Source organism: Nymphalis io, chromosome 17, assembly GCF_905147045.1.
Source record: "Nymphalis io chromosome 17, ilAglIoxx1.1, whole genome shotgun sequence".
Classification (NCBI taxonomy): Eukaryota; Metazoa; Arthropoda; class Insecta; order Lepidoptera; family Nymphalidae; genus Nymphalis; species Nymphalis io.
In genome coordinates this window covers 4,635,556-4,663,232 of record NC_065904.1, presented here as the reverse complement: position 1 = coordinate 4,663,232, position 27,677 = coordinate 4,635,556, and the positions used below count along the sequence as shown (strand labels likewise).

The window sequence follows — 27,677 nt, the reverse complement described above, 5'->3', positions numbered from 1 at the left end:
TATATTGCAACTAAATATTTAATTAAAATCGGTGAGATGCAAAACGCCATCTGGTGTTTATTTTTAACATACTTTAATCCCTATAATTATGTAAACAATTATTATTATTATCGTAGTATATTACGTAACAAATTAATTAATGTTTCCAATTTGGATGTACAGTAGACAACATTCAAAATATTATAAATTCGCTAAATAACATTAATATTTATATATCAATTATTAACGAGAATTTTAACTATAGCGGATGCAAATTCTTGACACGAAAAAGGTGATTTATTAATTAATCATTTAGAGCACTTCAGTTAAATTAGTATATTATGGTTGATTTTTTTTTCTTTTTAGACCTGGCTCTTAGATTTAATGTTCGCTTAATTAAACGATGTTATCTATGCACATATCTGTCTTATATTCGCACTTGCACATACTAAAAGGCTAGAATATTTTCGCAAGCATTGTTCGAGCTATATAGTTTATTAATAGCTTTTAATAGTTCTACAATTAATGGCGTAATTATTTTAAAAACAGGTAAAATGAGCGTTGGCGATGAAGAGGAACGTCAAGCGTTCCGTTCGAAAGGAATACCTGTGATTTTCCAAGATGAACTCGAAGAAAGAGCTGATGCGGAACCAGCTGACAAAAGCCCCGTCATCATGAGAGAGGAGAAACCGCCACTATTACCCCCTGCGCCTGAATACCGTTCGGGGGAAGACGCACCCTACCGCCCTCCGCCCCCCTTCGCCGCATCTCGTACACCTCCACGCCCTAAAGCGACCCCAACATACAGGAAGCCACCTCCATACGTCCCACCCTAAAACTGCCTACGTCCAATAGTATAGAAACCCGTTTACATTGCGTAGCTATAGGCGAAGCTAGAAAAGTCAGATCGATCATCTCTGAAATTCAGTAAACTCGTAAAACACGGCTTTGATGGTTGGCTTAAGAATGGAAGACTTATTATAAATTCTCTTTTACCCCATCACAAATATATCCTAGCTTCTCTATGTACGTAACACGTCGAGCGGGTCAAAATATTGTTTCTCAAATTTTGTTAATAAGAAAACTAGTCGACCCATTCGTTTACACATATTCGATTATTATTTTCGTGAATTAATTCGGTTCTTTCAATAATACATAGTATATTTAACGAGCATTTACGAAAAAGTAATGTTATGAATGCATTTATTACGAAAATTATTGTAAACGTAAGATAACGTGAACGAACCTCATATCGACTAAAAAGGAATTGTGCACAATTAAATGTGACTACGAATTTCTTATATTGTAAGTTACGTCACGAAGTAGTTTTTGAAGCGTAGTTGTATGCGTATATGTATGATGTTAAAGTGTAAAAAAAGTACTTCACAATAAATGCTACATTAGAATGTTATTGTTGAAGTAGGTAATGTTACATTGGCTATACGGCGTCGTTGTACGAATATCTTTACATTTTTAAACAGATGAATAAAATATATACGTGATAAACTAATCGAAAGATATCATGAAACAATAATATATAAATAAATATTTAAGGCTAGACCAAAAACAGTTCGATACGTGTGTTGGCTAAATGCGTGCCATTGTTTGAGAAATGTTATGTAATAATGTATTTTAATAAACATATCGAAAATGTAACATTAGCCTTTAGCTTAGTTCTTCCATACACAAATATATTAGGCTGTACGTGCGTGTATGTGAACGTAGAACAGAAAATGATGTATTAGAGAGGTTATAAAACTAAGACTAAATAAAAGCACACACGTTTATAATCTCTACAAATGGGAAGCGATGTTTCGCATATTTAATTTAATAGACGCTCCGGTAATATGGAGCAGGAAATTACGAAATATTTGCCGTTAGCTATTTTTTTTTATTGGTCAATAAAATTGCTCACGCAATTATTAAAATTAAATATACAAGAGTAAGTTAAAACTTATAATACAATTAGCTGGCGTGTACATTATACAATAACATGTGTTATACAACTGAATTTAGTTTTAGGCTACGAATAGATATTTTTTAAGACTAAAATATCATTTTGTACTTGTCTAATTATTACCATAGGCGTAAGATTAATCAGATTATGTAAACGATAGGGAATTAAACGAAATGAGCTATAAAATAACTTTTACTTTGGATGTATTTTTTTCTACTGTATACTCATTTAGAATTTTTGCATTTATAGATGTTTTTAGTCGTATACAATTTTATAGATCAGCTAAAATTTTCTTTTAATTATATTATATTTTTATTTCTCAGTAGTTGTACTTAATAATGTCCATATAAAACCGAACCATTTTATTATAATTTAATAATATACTTATGTATGACAAATATTATTTTTAAACACTTCACATCAAAACGCACATAATTTATGTAATTATTGAGTTTTTCTAATTTAATAAAATGGTCTAGTGATTCGTTTCTTTTATTTATTACTGTAATAAATAATTACAGTAAATGTTATTATAAAAATAAGTAAACTTTTAGAGAAAGAAGTAAAGTGGTGACTGAAGAGCTTGCAATATTTTTCAAAAAGAATTTAAAAATTAAGTATTTTTGTTTGAAATATAATAACACATAATAGCCTCGTTTCTGCCTCGCCTTGCCGTAACGTTGTTACGGCAAGGTTTGTGTGGTGGTGGTACTCTTTGTTTCTCGTTATAATAATTTGTTTTAATGATCCTTTGAGTACCTAACCTTACAATTTCAATTACATTACAACCGAACCGACTCACGATCGTCATACGACATTTCTCTTCATTTTTTTAAATTAAAGTACAAAACCACTTAGTCAGTGGATAACATTTAAAATAACATTTTTTTAACAAAAATGAAGAAGAAGTCTTGTGAAGATGGCCATATTTTGCACCAACCACCACCACCACCACCAACAACCACCAAACCACCCTTGAGTCACCGAAAGAGAATATAAATATAAACTTCTTACGAAAGACTGTTTCTAGTGAACGTAATTATTCACCTTCTTATATCAAGTAATAAATCTATTAGATTTTTACACCATGACACTAAATTATTATTGATTTTTAATATAGAAGACGATTATCTGTAATTATATATAATTATGAATCTGTTGCTTTCGATGACACTGATGTCAACTGTCAAGTGTCATAGTTTTGAAGTATGAAATTTTGTTTTGAGGGATTACTTTACCTGTTAATTCATAAGTTTACCTATAAAAATAAACGAAATACTTAAGAAAGTTAAACTTAAATATATATATATATATATATATATATATATATATATATGTCTATTTTAATTTAAATATAACTTAAAGTTTTACTTACTCTTGTAAGAATGGAAGAAATTAATAATTCTGAAAAAAAAATTAAATACCCGAAAAAACGACATCTTATTAATTTAAGATCACTTCGAATATCTTTAAAATACAGGCCGGAAATCTTAAATTTGCTATTGAAAATGCGACACTGCATAAAAAAGAAAAATTCCCTTATAAAATCTCTAAAGCGACAACTCGAAAAGGTATAGTTTGTATTAATATTATTGGCTAATTTTAATTCATTTTAATAAGATTCCCATTTTTTTAAATTACTACCGCATTTATTATTTATACACATGCAATTTATAGGTGAGAACAAGTAAAAATAAGCTATCCTCCAATTCCGAACAATCAAGAAATTTGATATCTTCACACACCCAAACTACTAGTCGAAAAGAAAATATATCAATTACAGAAGTATCAGATAATAAAATTGAAGAATCTGCCGCATGGACTACTCACAACAATGGAAAAAGTGAAAAAAGTATAGCAGAGCAAGTTGTAGAAGCAGCTCAAAGTGCTCTCCAAGATACTGGTATGGTGTATGTAGAATCTGCTGGAATGTACTATGACTACAAGACTGGGTACTATTATAATTCTGTGAGTTACTTATATGTACATAAAATTGTAAATATTAAATCTGTTGAAGAATTTATTTCTGTCTTGAAACTTTTGTGTACAAGAAATAAAATAACACATTATGGCAATGACAAACATTTAAAACTATTAAGGCATTTCCTACAAACTTGCATATATGAACCATGAAAACATTAAACTCCTTTTTTTGAGCAGTCAGGAATAATAATAAAAACATAATCTCTGACTCATATAGAGATTATGTTATTATTATTTCTATGTTCTAATTAAATTATCATACAAACTAATAATAATTTCATTCTTGGCTTATAGCTAAGTATGATTTTTTTATGAGATTAATAGAATTTGTTGTTTATAGGAACTTGGACTCTATTATCATACAGATACGGGATGTTACTACTATTATTCAAATGAAAAACAAACATTTGTGTTTCATTCATATCCTGATAAAAGTGCTGAGAATAAATCTCTTATTGCTCATGAGAAGAAGAAAGCAAAGAAAAACAAAAAGGTATATGAAACTTAATTTTCAAATGTGTAAAATTAAATTTTACAAAACTCTTTCGGCTTTATCTATAAATGTTGTTTAGTTGGTGACAAGTTAAATAATGCTGTCTTCTTCATTCTAATGTCAAAACAATGATGTGAGAAAGTGAGATTAAAAACAATGTTTATAAGTAAGGCTGTCTGAGATGATCTTTGTGTGACATTAAATATTAGCTGTCACAAAATAATGACTTTTCGACATAATGTGTATTGTACTGTTACCATATATGTTTACTCCTTTCAGGCTACTAAAACTGACGATGTTGAAAACCTGACCAAACAATTCACTCAGGTTTCACTCCGAGGCGCAACTGCCTTAGGTAAATACAATGCTCACAAGTTGCTTCCAAATACCAACATCTGAAATGTTATATTGCAGGAAAAGGAAGAAGAAGGAAGCAAACCAAAACGCAAGAAAATTTCTAAAGATTCAAAGAAGAAAACACAGGAAACAAATGAAAATGAAATTACAGAAGCTAAAAGAGACATTGCTTCTGATGAATCAGAAGTTGTGAATGATAAAGAGAAAGTAATTGCAGAACAGTTAGAAGACGGAGAGTGCAGTGACACTTCTAGTGAAGTGTCCGATGCAGAAACAGATGCAAGTACATCTACTGCTACTGATGACGGTAAATGAAGAACACAATACAGCCACGATTATATTGTACAAATATAAATGTATATCACAAGTATACCTGACCTATCTAATAGGAATAAACTTAAAAAGTTTCTTGTTGCAAATTGTAAAAATAATAATTATATCACTAAATTGCCTCGTAAAACCAATGAATTAAAATTTTAGCTCCAAATTGATTATCTGTATTATGATAAGATGTATATTCTATTCCATTTAAATAAGAAGTAAGTTTATATATTCCATACAATGTGCTAAAAGCTTAGCTATATTAAGCACTGCAAACACTCCTTGATTAGTGTATCTTTATTTATACAATAAGATTCAAAGTAACTACTTATATCCACTTTAATTTCGGATGACAGCTATGCAATTTTTTTGAAAATTCATTATAAATGCCAATGATATCGATTTCAATATTGTTTATTTGTCTTTATTCCTTTGCCTAGAATAGGTTATAGAAAAAAAAATAGGTTTTTTATTTCTTTAAAATATGAGATGAAAATGTTGTTTATTATATTGTTTGTAATGAATATTTTTCATTCTACTATTATGCAAAAATAAATAGGAAATATAATTTTTCAATGATTTGCAATTGTAACAAGCGTTAATTATTTGAAAGGGTGTCTTGTTTTCAGAATCGGTAGCCAAGCATCATCCACCATGCATGCGTGTCATAGTAAGGGAGACAAACTTACCTAAACTGAAAGTAGGCAGTTTGTATCTTATAACTAAGGACGGTGGAACGATAGGCAGAGAAGGGGATCAACATGCTATTGTTATAAGGGATCACAATGTGTCCCGGGTAAGTATTTACATTTATTATAATAGCTGGCTCATATGAAATTTGTATATTTGCTTCTATGTGCTCATTGTCACAACAATCAGGTTATGTGTGGTTGATCTTGAATTGAATCGAAAAAAACTTCAGTAGATAATTTATATAATAAAGATATTTAATTGTTTTAAGTGTGTGTAAATGTGAGCTCGCGTACGCGTGTGAGTGTGTGTATAAAAACCCGGTCAATAGCATTTTGTAACAGTTTGCACCACTCGTAACTTTTCTCCATATGTATATGTTTAACTCTGCTCTTACTTTCTAAAGATTGACGAAATCTCATCCTGGCATATTTTTTTTTTATAGAATAGGAAGGCGGACGAGCATATGGGCCACCTGATGATAAGTGGTCACCAACGCCCATAGACATTGGCATTGTAAGAAATGTTAACCATCGCTGACATCACCAATGCGCCACCAACCTGGGGAACTAAGATGTTATGTCCCTTGTGCCTGTTTAATTACTAGCTCACTCACCCTTCAAACCGGAACACAACAATACCAAGTACTGCTGTTTTGCGGTAGAATATCTGATGAGTGGGTGGTACCTACCCAGACGAGCTTGCACAAAACCATATTGTTAGCTGTTAAAGCTCTAGCTTATTGTTTGATTGACACTTTTTTAGCAAATAGCATTATTTTAGCAAAAAAGCAATGCATGCAACCCTCAAACAGATCATGCATGCATTCAAATTAAACTTTTAGATTCTAGTATATTAATTCGTTTGAAAGGATAAGCTTTAGCAAATTTATGTACAAGCCCTCTAAAAATTTAAAATAATTTATTTCTAATCTGATGCTGATAATGCTATCGTAATTATGTATTTTTATTTTTTGTTTTATTTTTTTTTTATATTTGTTTCTAACAATGTAATGTTATTTTACAGAATCACTTGGATATCAATTACAATATGGATAAAAGAATATATCTGGCAGTTGACTTAGGTTCAAAGAACGGCACAATAATTAACGGTATTCGTATGTCTGAGAGTCAAGAGAGGAGCAGTCCTGTAGAGGTAACAATATCTTTTAACTTATCGATGAATTATTACTTAAATCATCCAAGATGACAAGGAAATTAATAGATTTTTTTTTTTTTATAGAAAAGGAAGGCGGACGAGCATATGGGCCACCTGATGGTAAGTGGTCACCAACGCTCTTAGACATTGGCATTGTAAGAAATGTCAACCATCGCTTACATATCCAATGCGCCACCAACCTTGGGAACTAAGATTTTATGTCCCTTGTGCCTGTAATTACACTGGCTCACTCACCCTTCAAACCGGAACACAACAATATCAAGTATTGCTGTTTTGCGGTAGAATATCTGATGAGTGGGTGGTACCTACCCAGACGAGCTTGCACAAAGCCCTACCACCAGTAAATTTACCATGTAAGATTTATCTGAACGAAACTATTTATTTATATATTATCAGCATATTAAGCACAAGCGTATTGTATGCGTTTCTAAACCGTTCATTCGATTGCTCTGAAACTTGGACAAGTCTTGTTGACACTTGCGTTAATGTTTCTGGCATAGAAATGAATGAGCAATTCATTTGTCGTGGGTGTTACCGGATACTTTTTTACAAAAAAAAAAAAACATATTTAAAAAAAAAATTGGCCTTGTGGAGACTGATAGGCTTCTCTTCTGATAAAGAGTATATAGCATGTATTTATATCATATACTTGTAATTTTGTATTTACTGATAATATAATTTATTTATGGATGCATAATATGTGTATTTTATATTTACATTTGTTAATTGGTTTTGTTTTAATTAAATATTAATATTATTTTATTCATACCACCACCTACCTCATATCCTATCTGTAATTACTTACACCGTTGGTTGCCTTGAAGAGATCGCTATGTATATATAAGGTCGCCATAATTGTACATTTATTTAGGCAGTACACATGTTCTGTATTTTCTCTTTGTGGTGTGGTGTACAATAAAGTATAAAACATAATTGTATACCGTAACAGCCTGTGAATGTCCCACTGCTGGGCTAAAGGCCTCCGCACCTCTTTTTGAGGAGAAGGTTTGGAGCTTATTCCACCACGCTGCTCCAATCCGGGTTGGTGGAATACACATGTGGCAGAATTTCAGTGAAATTAGACACATGCAGGTTTCCTCACGATGTTTTCCTTCACCGTCAAGCACGAGATGAATTATAATCACAAATTAAGCACATGAAAATTCATTGGTGCTTGCCCGGGTTTGAACCCACGATCATCGGTTAAGATTCACGCGTTCTTACCACTGGGCCATCTCGGCTTTTTTTTAAACATAATTGTATACTACAACTTAATTCTCCTAATATTTTAGGTAGTACATGGAAGTACAATACAGTTGGGTGAAACGAAGCTGCTTTGTCACATTCACGCCGGCAATGATACGTGTGGCCATTGTGAACCGGGGCTTATAATGGAAAGTAAGTAGATTCAAGTAATTTTGTTATTTCACTACGATAATTTTGTCTTAAAAATAATCCGTGGACATTAGAAGTGGACACAAAGGCTTTGATGTTGCTATTCAAATTCTAAATGTTTATTCTTTAGACTACTTACTTGTGAAAATAAGTCGCGTTATACTGGTCTGTTCAATCAAGCTTATAATGTTAATGAATGAAAAATTCTAGAAACTAAAATGAATTGAATATTTTTATTTTCGAATATCGATATTTTAATAATGCTACACGTTGAAGAATTTATATTTTAAAGTTATAGCATGCATATGTTCCATGTGCAGATCTAAAGCCTCACCTTTTGCGGGAGTTAAGCTTATTCCACTGTGCTATTCTTATAAGTAATAATAATAATAAATAACTTTATTCACCTAAAGAAACAAAAACAAAATTAAGATACAAAACCATAAAAAAGATTTGACAATATGATATTTGATAATTTGGTGAAAAGGTCGTATTCTCAGCTAGGCTGCTTTTCAGTCTACGCCTTGTACATATGCTGCCAACACAAACGTTACATTCAGTGCAGTAAAAGGTTAAATAAGATAAAATTACTTAAATAATAAAAGTTAATACAATTTTATAACACGCCCAATAGGCTAAAATAAAAAACATGCAAGCATGAGGTTTTTTTTTAATTCTTGGAAAAGGAAAAGTTTTTCATATTGAATAAAAAAAATAATAATATTTAAAATGTATAAGCAAATAGAGATATAAAAAGTGTTAGTTATAAAGATTTTTTTATCTGTACAGCACAAGAAAAAGAAAAAGTCGCTTACACACGTACGTGCAGCGTTCAGAAACAACATCAACTAGAACTCGCGAGGTTGAAGAACAAATACGCGCCAAAACCGTTAGCGATAGAAGAGACCGCGTACAACGACAGGGCGCAGACGAGGAGAGAAAAGGTCGGCTCGTCGCACCACTCTGAGAAAACGCAGAGCAGTGATATTAACACGTAAGAATGCTTTACTTTTACTTTATACTTTATTGTACACCACAAAGAGAAAAAAAAATACAAAACACGGATACAGACTAAATAAAAGTAGCATACACTTTTGGCGATCTTATCGCTACATAGCGATCTCTTCCAGGCAACCAACGATGTAATAACTCATAGGATATGAGGCAGGTGGTGCTGTAATATATACTTATTAATCGAATTTGAAATCGCTGTTACTTAGTGAGCCAGTGGAATTTAATGCAGAACATCTTACAAGCAATTATTGGTGGTGCATTGACTGTGTAAGAAATGATTTGTATGTCTTAGTCAATATCTAAGAACGTTAAAGGAATCTCAGCCGATGGTAGTCCACGTTAAGTTTTTAATAATGGTTAGGCTGTAGCGAAAACATTACTATGAAATTTTATATTTTGTAAGTGCACAAAATATTTTAACTAATAATATAGTTAAAAGATATTTTTTCCAATATGGCAATATACATAAGCCATATTTATGTATTTCGTGACATTTGACTGATAGAAGTTCAGGCGTTTCTGGATAAGCTTACCAGTTACTGCTATATGGCAACACTTTCTGTTGCAGTAATTCAGTTTAAAAAAATCTGGGTGCAATTACAAACACTAAAAACTTAAGCTCAAGGACGCGCGTCTGTCTAATGCGATGACAATGTCAATTGGCCAAGTGTAGGTTTTCCTGAGGCTCACCTACTTATAAAAAATAAATACATAAATTTATTATATGTAATAAAAAAGTCATAAGTTGTGTACAAATACACATTAAATAAAAACTGATTGTATTTTTTTTTTTTTTTTTATAGAATAGGAAGGCGGACGAGCATATGGGCCACCTGATGGTAAGTGGTCACCAACGCTCTTAGACATTGGCATTGTAAGAAATGTCAACCATCGCTTACATATCCAATGCGCCACCAACCTTGGGAACTAAGATTTTATGTCCCTTGTGCCTGTAATTACACTGGCTCACTCACCCTTCAAACCGGAACACAACAATATCAAGTATTGCTGTTTTGCGGTAGAATATCTGATGAGTGGGTGGTACCTACCCAGACGAGCTTGCACAAAGCCCTACCACCAGTAATATATGTATATATAAAGTACCACCTTCGAGGTATGTATAATATATATGTATATATAAAGTACCACCTTCGAGGTATTTATCACGAAAATTGCAGCCTTTAGAAGTCATTAGTGTCCCGACCGCTTGAAACACAAGAATTAATTACCAAAAACATAATCGAACTTCAACTTTAACATATGTGTTCATCCTAAAGTGTTAAAAAAACATTTTCCATCGTAACAATTTGCATAATCGCTTCCGAAAGCGCCGCTGATACGAAACTAAATCGGCCACTTTATATTTATGACAGGTTTATAGCAGCTGAGAACAAAGGCTTCAAGTTGCTGGAGAAAATGGGCTGGTCGAAGGGCGAAGGACTCGGCAAGGACAGCCAAGGGGACAGGGAGCCGGTGAGTTAAATATATGTTATAATCTATCATTATACTCTGTAAAATCTTTATACAGATTAAAAATATACATGTCTGTGTATTGTCGTATACTGATAACTTAAAATTTCAATTCTATATTTTTCTATAGTTTTCCTTAATTTGATTTGAAACATTACCAACGTTTCTGATTAAAGTTTCTGATTAAAAATTTTTTTTACAATTTTCATCGATAAATTTTATTCGAATTTAAATGATAAATATCTTTTGGATTCTAAACTTTTTCCAACAAGTGATTATTGATTAATAATATTAACATCAACAATCTTAGGAATATTCCAGTTTTTAATCTTGATTAATACAGAAAGTATTAACGTCCTATGTACCTCCTAGACTGTGAATTCCGACTCCATATTCCCATACTAAATCTTATATAAATTATATTAAAGATCAGCGCGGTTTCGACCACGTTAAATATTGATTATTCAAGCCTGTTGCACATTTGATAAATATGTTATCAGATGTATTTCAGCGAATGATATGCCAGATTGGTTGATTTTTATAGTTACTGCTCTGTTCCTTAAACTAATAGCTTGAAAAATATCCTTTCAAACCGGACTAAGTTTCCGAGATTAGCGTAAAAAAACATACATATTCTCCAGCTCAATAAGTATAGATAACTAAAGCCGGAATAACTTAAGAGCTCATCTCTGTAACGAACATTACGTATCTTAATACGTCCTATACGCAAGCGAAACCGGGTCTCTCGACTAGATCGAGATAAAGTCGTCCATCATTTGACAACCGATGAGAAAAACTAACGCGATGAATTATTATATCTCCATTATGGTTCGACGTGACTAATTAGTTCACCTGAATAATATATTTAATGTTCGCGCAAAAAAATTTGAACAAAAAATTTTTTGGAAAATCGCGCGTCGGATTGTTACGATTAGGGTTCCGTCGTAACAAATGGAACAAATTATTGGCATTGTATATAAATACTGAAGTTTTTGTGTTTTCATTCTTTCGTAATAAAATTTGTTGCCAGCGATCGATTAATCGTTTTCTAATAAATATCAAGTATTCCATTTTACTTCACTATATTGTTTCTCAATGAAAATTTGTCCGGTTGCTCTAATGTTCAAATAAATTACTCAATAGCTGTTCTGGTAGTTGGCAGTGCTCACATTCTATGCCGGAAACCACGAAAAGCCGATGATCCTGATCACTATCCGATCGTGTCGAGTTTCAATAATGTGAGAGAGTGACAGAAAATAATGTGCAACAGTGTTTGAGCCTACAGTTGTTCAAGGGAAGTCGTCTGGTCTGCGCAGGGTATATAATAGATATACCCTGCGCAGTTCAGACGACTTCCGAGGTCGAAGTAAGTTCACATCGTTGTTATTAACTTATTTCAATTATTAGGACTTTACACGGTTAGTATGTCGTGTATGTCATTTTTTATTTTTGTTTAGCTGACTGGCTGTTTTAGTTTAAATTATAAACGCTGCTGAACGTGAAGGGTCAGGAAATGATTACGAAAACTCGGCATGTTTTATTATTATTTTATTAATAGTGTTCGTTCGCCCGCGGCATCACCTGCATGTTAGGTCAGGAGGAGATTTGATGTTGGGAGGAGGGGTTGTTATGAAAAATCCCATGTCCTTCCTCCGAGTTCAAGCTAGCTTCATACCAAATTTCATCAAAATCGGTTCAGTGTTCTATTAGTAAAAGCGTAACAAACAGACTGAGTTATTTTCGCACTTATAACATTAGTATAGATAATTCTCCATCGGCAAAAACGTCGACGTAACTATAAACATTAATTTCGATTTAGGTTATTTTGCATATTTATGTATTTTTAACGATTGTATCGAAAATACATTTTAATGTAATTGATTTATAAGTACTACAATTATTTTATCTTTATCCACGAGACCCTAAAACGTTTTTTTTATTATTTTCTGTAATAACTGGCCGTCTGTAGGTCAGCCGGGCGTGGGCCTACCTGCCCATTTAAAACAATTTGCTTATTTTTTTTTCGATGTTTCGCATTAGAGCCCGGCCGAATGACGGTCTGCCATTAACTTGTGTCCAGACGGTGACGTTAAGGGTATGCTTACTCTCAGTTTTTATGATATAAGAAATTTGACACAGCTAATACGATATTTAATGTTAAATGAAATAAAATAATAGTTAGTAGATTAAAATATTTGCAGTGCGTGCTTTTGTTGTTGACATTAAATTTAGATTTGTTTACAAACGACTTAAATTATAGGCAAAACTCTTAAGGTTATCAGTGAATTAAATTCCTTTTGAGAACTACGCGACTCGAATGCGGATTAGTGGACACACGAGACAGATTTTCATCAGATACATGCAAGTATCCTCAAGATGTTTTCTACCCCCGCTGAACACGAGATGAATCATTTAGGAAGGACGGGTTCGAACCCGCAATTTCGATTAAGAATTCCTTATACTAACAACTGGACAATCTTGTCTCTTAATCCATTTATTAAATATAAAGAATTCAAAAGTTGAGTATTATTTCAATAAAAAAAACAGATAATAACTCCATAAATATCCAAGTCAAGTTAAGTCGGCTCAGCTAAACCCATGCTAATCTGTACAGTACAAATGGCTATATTACTTTGATATACAGCCTCAACAATGCCGCAGTAACTCGCTGACATACAAATCAGCACTCATATCATGAGTCCTTAATGTTACCGATAACATCTCGAGTGAAGGGAATGAGTAATGTTTACTTCGTTTGATGTTTAATCTGTGCACAGCGGGAATAACATTTTTTTTGTAATTTAACCAGCAAAATCCGGTAAACGTGGTCCTTTATAATATTATAAAATTAATTTTGAATGTATACATATATTAGTCATATGTTATTAATTTGTGAATTCCAAATTAAAAAAGCCCAATTCTACTAGCACATTGTCATTTTATCGCATTCAAATTGTAACGTCATCGTACCATAAAACGATAAAGTTGCTATTTGGTCCTATTAGGAATTGAATCGGGAACCAATCGTAACCGTTATAATATGATATTTTGTTCCTTATTTTACAAAGATTTTTAAGCGCTACAATTATTTTATAGAAAGTATCCAGCGTGCGTAAGAAATGCGTTCGCTTCGACCGTCGTCTTTAGTTTAGCAAAACTGTTGTACACGAAATTTTTCATTTTAACAGAGTACTATGTAGCCTATGACTATCCTTAAGATGTATTCTAAATACGGGAAAAGATTTCTGAAATTGGCTGAGCAATTGTATGATACCGAAGTTCATTCAATATTTTTTATCATTCCGCCTCAACATTTAAAGATTTTTTAGCATCATAATACTAGTAACTTTTCTATGTATAATATATATTTTTACTGCTTTTGAAAATAATGCAATTTTTGTTTGCGGCGTGTACAATGCCACTTACAGCACGCATAAAATTATGACATTCTTTGAATTAAATAGAAAAAAATCAACAAAAGAAAAAACAAACAAAAATTACATTATTTTTAAAAGCAGTAAAAAATTATATTATACTAAAATGTATATTGAAATGTTAAGATTATAATGTGTTAAAGAATAAGAAAATATTATATTGTAGATACACACGTTATGTTGGCTTCCTAGTGAAATAAATAAATAAATAGTACCTCTAACAACTAAACTAACTTTACTTGTTTATAATTTACATTAATCTCCTAAAAATGAATGTGAATAAGAAAAAAGGAATGGCTGCAATTTGAATGCCACGAGGTCATACCGAAATGACTATTTAATTTGCGTATTATGTTGCAATAAATTATTTCCTGAGAAATATCAATTTTAGTCTATTATGTCATAGCTGTTTTAATAAATTTTATTATCTATTTAATATTATTAATCCTTATTATTTATTTGAATTATAAAGATCCAAAATAAATGGTAACTAGCACCCGTCCCGGCTTTGCACGGGTGGAATAAAGGTCTACATAGAATGTTTATATCGTAACACATATCTACTGGTTTACGCCGCGCACGTTAGTAATGCGGCCCATTCGGCACGATTTTTTTTTCCGACATGTTCAACAATCATGGTCATATATCAGCCAATTTACACAACACCTTAATCTATTATACATTTCAACCGTTCTCATGATTCACTCCGTTTATTGGTGAAAATCTTAAAAAAATCCTGAGTTTATCGTATTCAGACAGACAAACAGACGATATTTGAGTAAATTCTGCTGTCACGACTTTTTTGCTCCGATACAATGAAATAATACTTACATGAAAAACAGTCAATCAGCATTTTATGGGCACTTGACAAAAAAATAATGATGCCTTTGTTTTAATTTCGTATGTCATCTGTATCGTCTATGGTTTTGGTATATCCTATATACATATAGAATGTACATATTTTTGCGTGTACTCAAAGTATATACTTATATAGTTTATTCGACTGCCTCGTTAGTCTAGTGGCTTGATATAAGGCCGCAGACCCGGAGGTCCTGGGTTAAATTCCCAGGTCGGGCCAATAAAAAAATATTGGGTTTTTCTATCAGAAATCTCAGTAGCAGCCCGGTATCTGAAAGTTGAAAGTGTGTAATATCTCCTGCGTAATTGGCTAATCTCTCTTGAGATTGGCCGCCGTTGCCGAAATCGGTCTGGAGGACATTATTATTATTATAGTTTATTCGTGAATATTTTTCAGTAGTTCACAATGAGTGCGCAGCTGCATAATAATATCGTGAAACGGTAAGTCCGTTATAGGTTCAGGCGCAATTTAGTCATTTGTCGCACGTCAGGGCTCAGGGCTGCCATTATTGCAATCATTCGAATTGTCTCGATCTATCATCATCGATACGTGCCTGTAATTATTAGGTATTATATCGAACGAATAAAACGATTGTAGCTCGTTATTTAACATTTTTCAACGGTACGAGGGTTCATTTTTAATATATACACATATAATATATTCCGATAATTTATACTGGCGGTAGAGTTTTGTGCAAGCTCGTCTGGGTAGGTACCACCCAATCATCAGATATTCTACCGCAAAACAGCAGTACTTGGTATTGTTGTGTTCCGGTTTGAAGGGTGAGTGAGCCAGTGTAATTACAGGCACAAGGGACATAACATCTTAGTTCCCAAGGTTGGTGGCGCATTGGTGATGTAAGCGATGGTTAACATTTCTTACAATGCCAATGATTATGGGCGTTGGTGACCATTTACCATCAGGTGGTCCATATGCTCGTCCGCCTTCCTACTTTATAAAAAAAATGTTTCGTTTAAATAATAAGGCAGACTAACAGGTCGTTTGATACTAAGTGAAGCATTTAGACTTGAGCACAGTAAGAATTTTTATTTCTTAAACGTCGAACCCACTGCAATGATGAGAATAGGTTTTCTCGTGTGTAATTACACTGGCTCACTGGTATTAATACTACTCCGACTGACTTGTACAGTACACTACCACCATTAAAATGACGATGGTATTACGACACTTGTTTCCATGCATTTTTGATGTATTCGAATTTTCCATATTAAACACAGACTTCCTTCTCCAAAAAGAGATTTATTTAATTATTTCAAGACTTCAAAGTCCAATGCCATTCATTATATTATATACACTATGGTCTTCATAATCATATTTTCAATACTATGAACTATACATGGCACACTTAATATCTGTGTTAAGAATCTGTATTTAATATATTACAAACACTGTCTTTGTTCAGTCATTGGCGTCTTCGTTTCTATACTTGTATTTAATTATGCTCATTAGTTTTGCGCCTGCCTAACGCCAGCTAGACTAAATTACTGTAGTCCATATTCAATATTTAAGGAATAACATTCCGTTCATTTGGTTGACGATGTAACGAATACTTTCGCTGCATACAATATTTACTTACAGTCGCTACACTTTCAACTGAAATGAAAATCATAGTTATACTCGAACGTTTAGGAGTATGAATTTTCAGTAAAATAAGGAATTTATTATAACAAAATATTAGAGTGGTATTGGCTGAGAGCATTTGCGTGCAATGTAACAAATGCCGAATTGCGGCAGCGGCACAGTACTGGCCGAAAGACCATTTATGATTCGAACATTACAGTAAGGTACGCACCTCCATTCAACTTAATTTGTTTCGTGCATATTCAACTGGCCTAATGGAGATGGTATCCATGAGCACACTGCAATCCATTTTGTGTTCGTACAGAAAATGCCAAGCGCTCACCACGAAGCATGCAACGTTGCAGTGAACTCCGTGTGTGTTCACTAATGAAGCGGTTGCAGGCGCGCGGAATGCTATAGGTTCGCAAGCCGAGTATGTAACGTATAGTGTAAAGTTTATGTTTTTGTATTCATAAATTAAAACAAAAACATAAAATGGTATCTCATGGTAGGTAGATGGACGTATGGGCCACCGTATAGTAACACCACCGCCCATAAACATGTGCGCTGTAAAAAATATTAACCATTCGTTACATGGCCAATGCGCCACCAAACTTGGGGACTGAGATGTTATGTTTGGCATTAGAATATTTGATTAGTGGGTGGTACCTACCCAGAGGGTCTTGCACGAAGCCCTATTACCAATTAGTACCATTCGTATGTGTATCACATTGATTGAGTTATTTTGGCAATGTCGCGAATATCAGTAGAGTGAAGTTATAACATAACAAGTGCGCGCCTTGCAACGTTCGTCTTTACGTCTATACAGTCACTGATGTAATGCTTGCTTGGTACAATACATGTGAATTGCTTTTTTTACGTACCATGTAAATCAAAGCGAAACAGTATACGAGGGAAATACCCTCGTTGCGTCCGAGGCCGAGAAGCTCTAAGGAATCTCCACAGATTGCGGTCACGCGCTCACACGCGCAATCGACTGCTTGCTTATACTAATACCGTATGAGACCCGCGAGCAACATTGTTGTAGAACACGATTTACACATCATATTTCATCGACCAATGAGATATGGACCGTGGTTGTATTATATGTCATTAGTGTACAATCGGTCGCTAGCACTGATATCTCTTGTACGCCTAGATATAAGGACTAAATTTCAATATCGATGTATCGAAGTTGTGGTACACCGTACTTGAGCTGATTATAAGTAATTTATGCTTGAGATTAGATGACGGTGACTTGATCAGAGCCACACGTGTTTTTACTCTTGCGGTTAACATCAGATCGGATTCACGTTGATGAAGTTATAATAAAAACTCGTTATGAATTAAGTACGTTGCGATAATACCTATTCCATTAGTTACATACAATTTATATATTGTATGAAAAAATGTATTTTTCAATGGTTTATATGAATAATATCAGTAGTATGATTTGTTTTAGATAACATTCCACGCGGTTATAATTTGTACAGTAATTATGTTTTTAATCTGTATATATTTGACATTTTATTATGTAAACCTTTTAAGTTTATTAAGAAATCGCGATTTTTCCTTTGTTGAAAACGAATTACATGTATAAATTGTTGAAAATATTTTATCATACTCTGTAGTTATGTGTTTGTTGTTTATAATATTTTTTTTTTTTTTTTAATGACGATTAGTTTTCACATTACACTGCAAGTGGCTACGTGGCCTCTGTTGAATTACCGCGTAAGACAATTTTCGTATGGGTTTTGTCCTGCTGTTGATGTTTGCTTAAGCGTTCATTGCTTCTATACGCCGACTTTCTACTAGTATAATTTGTTTTTTTTTTATTGGTTCTTGATAATGACATCAATGATTAAATAATAATAACTACTTCACGCACAGACATGACCTCGCTGTAATTTCACCCGCGATAAATGTTACCTATTTGCTCCCGTTTGTCGTAGCGTGATATACCTATATCTATAATAATAATAATAATGTCCTCCAGACCGATTTCAGTCAACTACGCAGGAGATATTATAGTGCACAAGTGTGTGCGCAAACACAGGTGCACTCTCTATTCCTTAACTCTCATAATACGATAGGACGGCAATCCGAAACGACCGGAAAGAGTTCAGGCGCAGGACCAACGGCTTTACGTGCTTTCCGAGGCACGGGAGTGTTCACACTTCCAAATTCCAGACTTCGGGCTGCTACTGAGAATTTTCTGACAGAAAAACCCAATAACTTTTTATTGGCCCGACCTGGGAATTGAAGCCAGGACCTCCGGGTCTGCGGCCTTATATCAAGCCACTAGACAAACGAGGCAGTCACCTATACTATACCTATATCGACTTATCACAATTTTCTAATAAATAGGTCTTTTAATGCAAAGTTAATTCTAGTCATTAGTCTTATATCCTAATATAAGTGCGATCAAACATACATAATCTTCAGTTTTATAATATTAATATATATATATATATATATATATATATATATATATATATATATATATGTTTCGATAAAATATGCCTTTAATGATACGACACCAGCAAACTTACGGTACTTCATTGTGAATTGACATGTGAAGAGACGTCTCGATTCTCCACGTATACCTTTCTTTATTTTCATATGAATGCTTTTTAAATATGTAGATGATAGATATATGACACGTAATAAGTTACTAAATAAGATCAAATTAATTTTTAAAACAAAGCTTATATAATAAAATCATACTTACATTGTCATCGACATAATAATATAACACACACTCACACACATACACATACAGTTATATACAATATACATAGTTTTATTTTATATATTATATAGTTAGTTCTACATACTTCTTGTTCATTAGCATCATAAAGTATTAATATGTTGTAAGATTTTTAGTTTGTCTAAACATACCCTTTGGATTAAATTATAATTATACTTATTTTTTTATTTTTATAGAATAGGAAGGTGGACGAGCATATGGGCCACCTGATGGTAAGTGGTCACCAAACGTCCTTAGACATTGGCATTGTAAGAAATGTCAACCATCGCTTATAGCCAATGCGCCACCAACCTTGGGAACTAAGATTTTATGTCCCTTGTGCCTGTAATTACACTGGCTCACTCACCCTTCAAACCGGAACACAACAATATCAAGTATTGCTGTTTTGCGGTAGAATATCTGATGAGTGGGTGGTACCTACCCAGACGAGCTTGCACAAAGCCCTACCACCAGTACAAATTGTACATGTATTGTTATCTGTTTGGCTTTATTTAATAACAACTTATAATTGTACATAAATTAAATGTAACGCTTTTATCGGGCATATAGGCCACCTGATTTTAAGTGGTTATCACCGCACATAGACATTGGCGACGCAAGAAGAAATATTTACCACTCCTCATATCGCCATTGCGCCACCAACTTGGGTATCAAGATGTCATATCCCTTGTGCCTGTAGTTCAGTAAGAACTCACTTCATTACTAACTCAGGAAACGTTGACCGATTAATGGTGATAGACCTATACTATTTCGGTGATGGTCAATACTATTTTAATGCGTGTATTCTTGAAATGCTAAAATACTACTAATACTACTCTACTACTTTACTCCTTCTTCGATTGGAATATACATTAGGTGACTTCTGAAAGCTACCCTTTTTTTTCGTTAATGAAGCCAAGGTTACAAAATTAACACAGTCTATGACAATTAAATTTAAAGTTTATCATTAATATTGGTAACCCATGCATATTAATAATTAACTTTACATATGTAATGATGATTGTTTATAAATACTTACGCTGTAGCCGCTGCACACAACTACATTATATTTCATTAAAAGTATAGTATCTCCTAATCATTGATAAGATGATCGACGTCTATTTTGAATTTATTTAAAACCCGCCCAGCTGTACAAGCGTGAAAAGGACAAATGTATATAAATTCACATAATATATGCGAAGTTGGTATAATCGCTTAAGATTAATATGCTTCGACCTTTCATCATGAAAGTTGACATATATGTATATATTTTTCATGAAGAAGGTTTTATCCTATCAGCTTATAGGATGCTGTAACTCGCACCTAGATGGCGCTACCGCACATCAACTTGGATACCGCCTTACCAATAATTTTACCGATAAATAAATATATATTTATTACTTATACATAGTTATATTAGATTATATTTAAATTGCATTTTCGTTATAACATCAATATATGTAACTAAGGTCAAATAAAAAATATTCAAAAATATATTTACTTCATCATCATCATCATCATATCAGCCGAAAGACGTCCACTGCTGGAAAAAGGCCTCCCCCAAGGATTTCCACGTTGGCCGGTCTTGCGCTGGCCACATCTCATAACTTCTTCCCGCGACTCGTTCTAAGTCGTCGGTCCACCATATTTACATCTGTCATATTTACTTACTTTAATCAATTAGTTTTAATAGTTGTTACAAATGAATGAATGAATGTTGATGAATATAGTGGAAGGGGGAGACCGAAGAAAGTTTGGATGGATTGCGTAAGAAAGGATATGACAGAGAAGGGAAATACATGTTGTGCCAACCCTACGGATAAGGGCAAGGAAGAAGAAGAAGAATTGTTACAAACGTAGATTTTACCGGTCAGAAGCGATTAGAAACTCAATATAATTTATTGTACACTAAAAGAGTAAAAACAATAATAAATCTAAAAACGAAAATAAAGCAGGCAGTTGTTAGTAAAAATGACTAAATACAGATTTGTATAAATTAAATATAAATAATTAATTATAACACGTTTACCAGCAAACGTTAAATATATTGACATTTTGTAAACCAGTAATTGCTAAACAGAATAAAATTTAATAACTCATAAATAAATTCATGCATAAATTGGACATCAGGACACGGTCCGCTTGTCTGGGAACTCGCCATGCACTTTTCCACATCGTGGTGACTTGCATTATCAACCCCATTAACTAAAAGTAACATGACGGCTCAGCGCAGATAATAAAACCTAATATTATATTCTTTTTTATTAAAAAAAGTATATTTTAAATTACCGCTTCAAAAGTATGATATAATATGCTTGTAAACCATAGATAATTGTTGGTGGCATATGAAGAATGACTAAACGTTTAAAGCCTAAGGCCTTTTCTCCTTTTAAGGATAATGTTTGGAGCGTATTCCACCACGCTATTCCAATACGGTTTGGTTACACATGTAGCTAATGTTCATTCGACACATGCAGATTTTTTTCACGATTTTTGAGTTAGAGTTTTGAGTATGTAACTCAGCAGTGAAGGAAAAAATCGTATAATAAATAATGCAAGTTGCATGCATAAATTTAGTGATGCTTCCTTGGATTTCAACCCGCTTCTTTGGTTAAGTGTAATATTCACATGTCATAACTACTGTGACATCTCGACATGACTATTAAAAAAAATTATAGTAGCTATTTAATCGTTTTTGACTTGATGATTCGATAGGACAACAATTATAAACTCTCGGATCCACTAAACAAACGAGTGTCGTTTTGTTAAAACAATTTACAACATATTTCTATAGACTTTTATATGGAGTAAATATTTAATAAAAAGCCGAGATGGCCCAGTGGTAAGAACACGTGAATCTTAACCGATGATCGTGGGTTCAAACCCGGGCAGGCACCACTGAATTTTCATGTGCTTAGTTTGTGATTTTAATTCATCTCGTGCTTGACGGTGAAGGAGTTTTCCTTCGTGATCATGAGGAAACCTGCATATGTCTAATTTCACTAAAATTCTGCCACATGTGTATTCTAACAACTCGTATTGGAGCAGCGTGGTGGAATATGCTTCAAACCTTCTCCTCAAAAAGGGAGAGGAGGCCTTAGCCCAGCAGTGGGACATTCACAGGCTGTTACTGTTAAATATTTAATAATGTATTAATTTAATGAGAGTTATGTGGCTTCAGCCATTCCTAAAATTGTCGTTTTTACTATAATATATTGTACGCAATTTATTTAAAAATATACCTTAAGATCATCATAAATACCCTTACATCTGAAACTAGTATAAAATTTTATTCAAAACCCATTATTATTTATGTTTATATTTGTATATGTATATTTTAACTAAGGGACTAAATAGTGCACCTGTGTTTGCACACACACTTGTGCATCATTAAGTGCCTCGACAGAAGGTCGGTCAAGAGAACTTAGTTTTGTTAATAGAATGAATAATCTTTGTCCATAGATATATAAGTTTATTACAAATAGCACAAAGCATTATATAAATACACAAAAGCTAAACAATAAAAAATAAAGCATAACAATAAAATGAAATACGTTAAAATATATACATAAGTAATAACATCTAAAATTTTAAAGAAATCTAAATATAAATAAATTGTGGTTACAAAAGCCTGACTTTGCAAAAGTATGATCATATCGAAAAAAAAATTAATTCTTTTGTATTACACCAAATAAGTGTTGTATTTGGTGTAATACTTTACATTGGTATATATATATATATATATATATATATATATATATATATATATTGGAGATGTATGATGCTTAAACCACTGTTAAACATAGAATCTAAAATTTTACACATTTAACAAGCAATGTCAAAAATGTTATTAAACATAACCGATTTTATAATATGCTTGCAAGCCATAGATAAAATTCCATGAAGAATATGCTTTTTCTGTTCAGAGGTTAAAGCAAAATAAACGATTTTAAATTTTTGCATAGTATTGTATTATCCTGGTGAAACGAAAAGGTTATGCAAACTTTTAGCTCAATTAGTTGAGTAGAACTGGTTTAAAATTCAGTCCGAATGTTCGACCCACACATGCTTAAGTTGAAGTTAAATAAAAGCTCGCAATAAATAAAATTAAAAACTTAAATTTTACATGTATGAAGCCAGGCTGGGTCACTAGCGTGTAATATAAACGGGCACTTATCTCGTCCGAACGCCGTCGTCTCGGCCGAGAATTTCAAACAATTGTGAGTGTTGTGTCAACATGACATACCGACTCTTCTGTTGAAAATTGAAATCAGCTCGTACCTCATAATATTATGCTGAAAGTCTTGAATGGAAATGTCTTAACGGATTCCGTTAAAATAGGGTTTGACAACAGCCGTAAAGGTCATCTTGTTAATCGGATTTTTATTTATTTATATTAATTTATAAATCTTTAAACTATTTTTGTTTAAAAATCAATAATTTAACAAGCTCAAACAAGTAACTAAATATATAATTTCTTTAAAAAAATCATGATAAAAAGAACCATATTACCGGTACAGAGAACTCTATATGTATACATAGTAACTATTGTATACATCAATTAAAAGTGCGTTATTTATTCCCATAAGAATTAAATTTGGATCGATACCCTTACAAGACTGGCGGTTAAATAAAACACAATAAAATATAAAGACGTATCCCGAACAGTCCAAGTTCTATGATTTACTAGATTTCAATGCAATTATAATAAGTAGTTCTATTCAAGTGTAACGGGTTGCCGGAGAATGCCATTTACTAGACCCGACGTCAGTAATATTTCAAAAGAAATACTGAACGAGAACCATTCACTGCGATAAGTGATTTTAAATCAATAGCCCGCGATCAATAGATTCCCTCCCTTGATTTTTTATGCAGATAAAAAAGAAAAAAAAAGTTCAAAGGAAGTGTGTGCCTTTAACTTCAGCCTGCATAATTAGCTGTTGACAATGCGAATAAGTGAATAACAAACACCGTCGTCGCCCCACTCGGGCCCGCTTGAAAGATGCTTGTACGAGCCCCATTCTGCGTCGCTTACGAATCGCACACGTCAAATGGCATTTCACGCGAAATTTTTACTCGCATACAATGTTGCTAATAAATGACGCGACGTATGTAGCTTTTTATATGAAAAGTGGACTCGTATGGAGCAGATTATTTTTGTAAAAAAAAAACGCCCGCTCCATCCCATCCCACGCCGCTGACAATAAACTTTATTTTGGGACTTCAAAAATGCGAAGTCTTAAAATCCACCCTTTTTTATTTTTAGTGAAACTGCTGTTTAACCGGTCGAAAAGGTATAAAATGAATGTTCCAAAATTTTAGTAAATGTTACCATCAATCTACCGCGACGCTTTCCATTTGCGTTTTACATTTAAAAGATACATATAAGTATAAATTACTCGCTACCGTCAAATATAAAGTAATATACTTTATCTGAATTACAAAATATGAATTTAAATTAAAAAGGCTCGCTTTGCGATGATACTTTTAAAGAGTCGTACATTTAAAAACTTCACATTAAAATAAATACAAGTTGTAGTCTAGACGTAATAACATATTTTACGAAATACACTTCACCTATAATTGTAGGATAAATATTAGTGTACGGTTTTACCAATTATGCACCGTTTACAACGGGTCGTGAACTAGTTTTCGTACTTGCAACTTTGTAAATAATTCACTTAACACTCAAGAAAAGCAGCGCATGGCTTCCAGCTAAATTACAATATCTTTAGATATTGTAATGTTACTAGAGTTTTGTTCTTTGTGTTGTTGTCTAGTTGTATCACTCATCAATTATTCTATCGCAAAACAACAATATAATGTGTTTCCTTTTTGAAGGGTGAGTGAGCGAATGTTATTAAAAACGTACCTTACTTTAAAGCCCATGTTCATCTGTTTTCGCATTACGAATAAAAATCCAATTTATCTAACAAATGCCTGTTTCATAAATCACGCTTGCGGCTAAGTTGGTACTCGTATGATAAAGCCGTGCTAAAACGTACGTCATTGAAACGGGACCTACGCTACAATGTTGCAATCGACGCGTGGGCGATACATATGTAAATTTTAACAAACGTTCGTGTGTTATATCCGGTGATAAATAATGTAAGATTCGTTCATATTTCACGAACTATATTTTTAGTTAGTAGGTATGCCAAAATATGTGTGTGCTTTTAAATAATTGTGAAGCTTATATTCAGAATAATTTAAAGCTGAAATCATGATTGTCAATTAAGATTTTTTAAATGAAAAATTATCAGCGCTTGAAGAGTAAAATTATATCTAATCATCAATTTCGAATGTGAGTTTTTAATGTTTAAGTGAAACGAACGTGACGTATATTTCTGGTGCAAATATATGTCACCTTCGGGCACTGACTTTCACGTGGTTTATATTTTATATTGACTACTTGATCACTTTGCACGTATAAAACAAAATATGGAAGTGCATACTAACTTTTATGATTATTGATTATATTATTACAAACACACGATTAACGTAAAAATATATAAATTATTATAATATAATATTAGTATAATTGCAAAGATTAAGTAACTAAATATCTTGAGTACAAATCCGAGTAAGCACCACTGAGATTAATGTGCTTAATTTTTGTTTATAATTCCTGTCTTTCTCAGCTATGAGGGAAAACATTGTTAGGAAATCTGCATGTATCGGATGTCATTCTTTTTTTATGTAAAAAAGGTAAGCGGGCAAATGTGCCACGTGGTGGTAAGTGGTCACTACCATCCATAGACACTGGCGCTGTAATAAATATTACCCGTTCCGTACATCAATCATGTTCCACCAACCTTGTGGACTAAGATTTTATGTCCCTTGTCCCTGTAGTTACATTGCCTCACTGACCCTTAAAACCGGAACAAAACAAAACTAAATAAACTTACCCAGCAGGGCTCAAACAAAGTTGTAAACATTCCGTCATATACTATATACCCCTAAATACATCCCGTAATATCTAAACCTCTTTTAAGAGAAGAGGAGACATTCGACCTGCATTGAGACATTGACAGACATAGGCCAAGATAAAGATTATTTTTATTACAGACACGGTATTGCATGAAAGTTGGAATATTATAATACTTTTTATTTCATTGATTGGTAACATTTAATTTCTAAGAGTAAATATATGATATATTTGTGAAAATAATATAACATAAATCATTATCTATCTTTACGTATCTGTATATAATACGTATGTTTTATACTATTTGTAGGAAGTTAACTCTTATGTTTTCATTTAATTTTTTTATTACCCAATTATTCGAAAAAAAAAACAACAGATTTTTATAATTATTTAACAAATTCAAATGCCACTCCAGAATGAAGCAGTCGATATACATTTATTTGAGGTATATACAATATATTCTATTTAATTACTTTGTTTTATTTATTAACGGACAAAATTTAATATCAATTACGGCCTTAATTAGCACTTTATTATAGATTTTCTTACAAATAATTAATTTTATTACTTGACGCGTTAAATTTAATCTGAATAAACTTTTAATGTTCTTACACAATCAAAAAGATTGCGTTATTAAATAAAATTTAATTAGTTGATTCGTAAATTGAAAATATATTAAAAGTGTAATTAATTTAAGTATTTTTATTTATTTACGTTCGTTATGTATTCAAAAAACCTTTTTAAAATAAGCCTTTAAATACAAGATTCGGTGTCTATGCTAAAGAATGAATCCTTTATCTGGAGCCAATCCTATGTATAGAATTATGTCATGTTTACCATAAAAATGCATTGTCACTGAACTGAAAGCAACATATGAAATGTGAACGCCATAAATAATAAGGAAGGAAGTAGTTCAATTTTATTATACAGTTTGCTTTTACATGAGTTTTTAGTATTAAACAGTAGTTAAGTTTTTTTTTAAGCAAGCGACTAGCGATATTTAAAGTGGCCATCAGAATGCGTTCCTTGAAAGTTGATATGCGCGTTGCGACCGATATTCACTTATCACATTACTTATAATTTCAAATCAAATTTTGAATTATCATAATATGTATGAAATCATTCAATCTCTTTACGATCGTTTTCATTTGAATTCGTTTTGATAGAAATATGTCTTCTAATATTTCTAGTAATTTAGTTATAATAGGTAACAGGTAGTCTCCAGCTATTTAAAAATTCCAGACAGCGTTTCAACATACCTATATTATACTATGACATCAATTGTCTT

General features: G+C 32.7%; 2 protein-coding genes across 10 annotated transcripts in view; both read left to right on the top strand.

The window, feature by feature from the left end:
- The window catches only part of LOC126775071 (dystroglycan 1), a 93,063-nt gene extending 90,645 nt beyond the window's left edge, over positions 1–2,418 (top strand). For all 8 annotated transcript variants that reach the window (XM_050496806.1, XM_050496805.1, XM_050496807.1 and 5 more), the window contains one exon: positions 529–2,418. In XM_050496806.1, coding sequence (XP_050352763.1) covers positions 529–815 — 287 coding nt within the window. In that variant the 3' untranslated portion in view covers positions 816–2,418. The remainder of the gene's footprint in view (positions 1–528) is intronic.
- Positions 2,419–3,156: 738 nt separating this feature from the next.
- Positions 3,157–27,677, top strand: part of LOC126775087 (angiogenic factor with G patch and FHA domains 1) — a 36,698-nt gene continuing 12,177 nt past the window's right edge. Inside the window, exons 1-10 of one of the 2 annotated variants that reach the window (XM_050496845.1) lie at positions 3,157–3,507; positions 3,614–3,904; positions 4,260–4,412; positions 4,692–4,739; positions 4,827–5,076; positions 5,720–5,886; positions 6,807–6,935; positions 8,252–8,357; positions 9,144–9,348; positions 10,742–10,841. In XM_050496845.1, coding sequence (XP_050352802.1) covers positions 3,322–3,507; positions 3,614–3,904; positions 4,260–4,412; positions 4,692–4,739; positions 4,827–5,076; positions 5,720–5,886; positions 6,807–6,935; positions 8,252–8,357; positions 9,144–9,348; positions 10,742–10,841 — 1,635 coding nt within the window. In that variant the 5' untranslated portion in view covers positions 3,157–3,321. The remainder of the gene's footprint in view (positions 3,508–3,613; positions 3,905–4,259; positions 4,413–4,691; positions 4,740–4,826; positions 5,077–5,719; positions 5,887–6,806; positions 6,936–8,251; positions 8,358–9,143; positions 9,349–10,741; positions 10,842–27,677) is intronic. The other variant, XM_050496846.1, reaches the window with a different exon arrangement.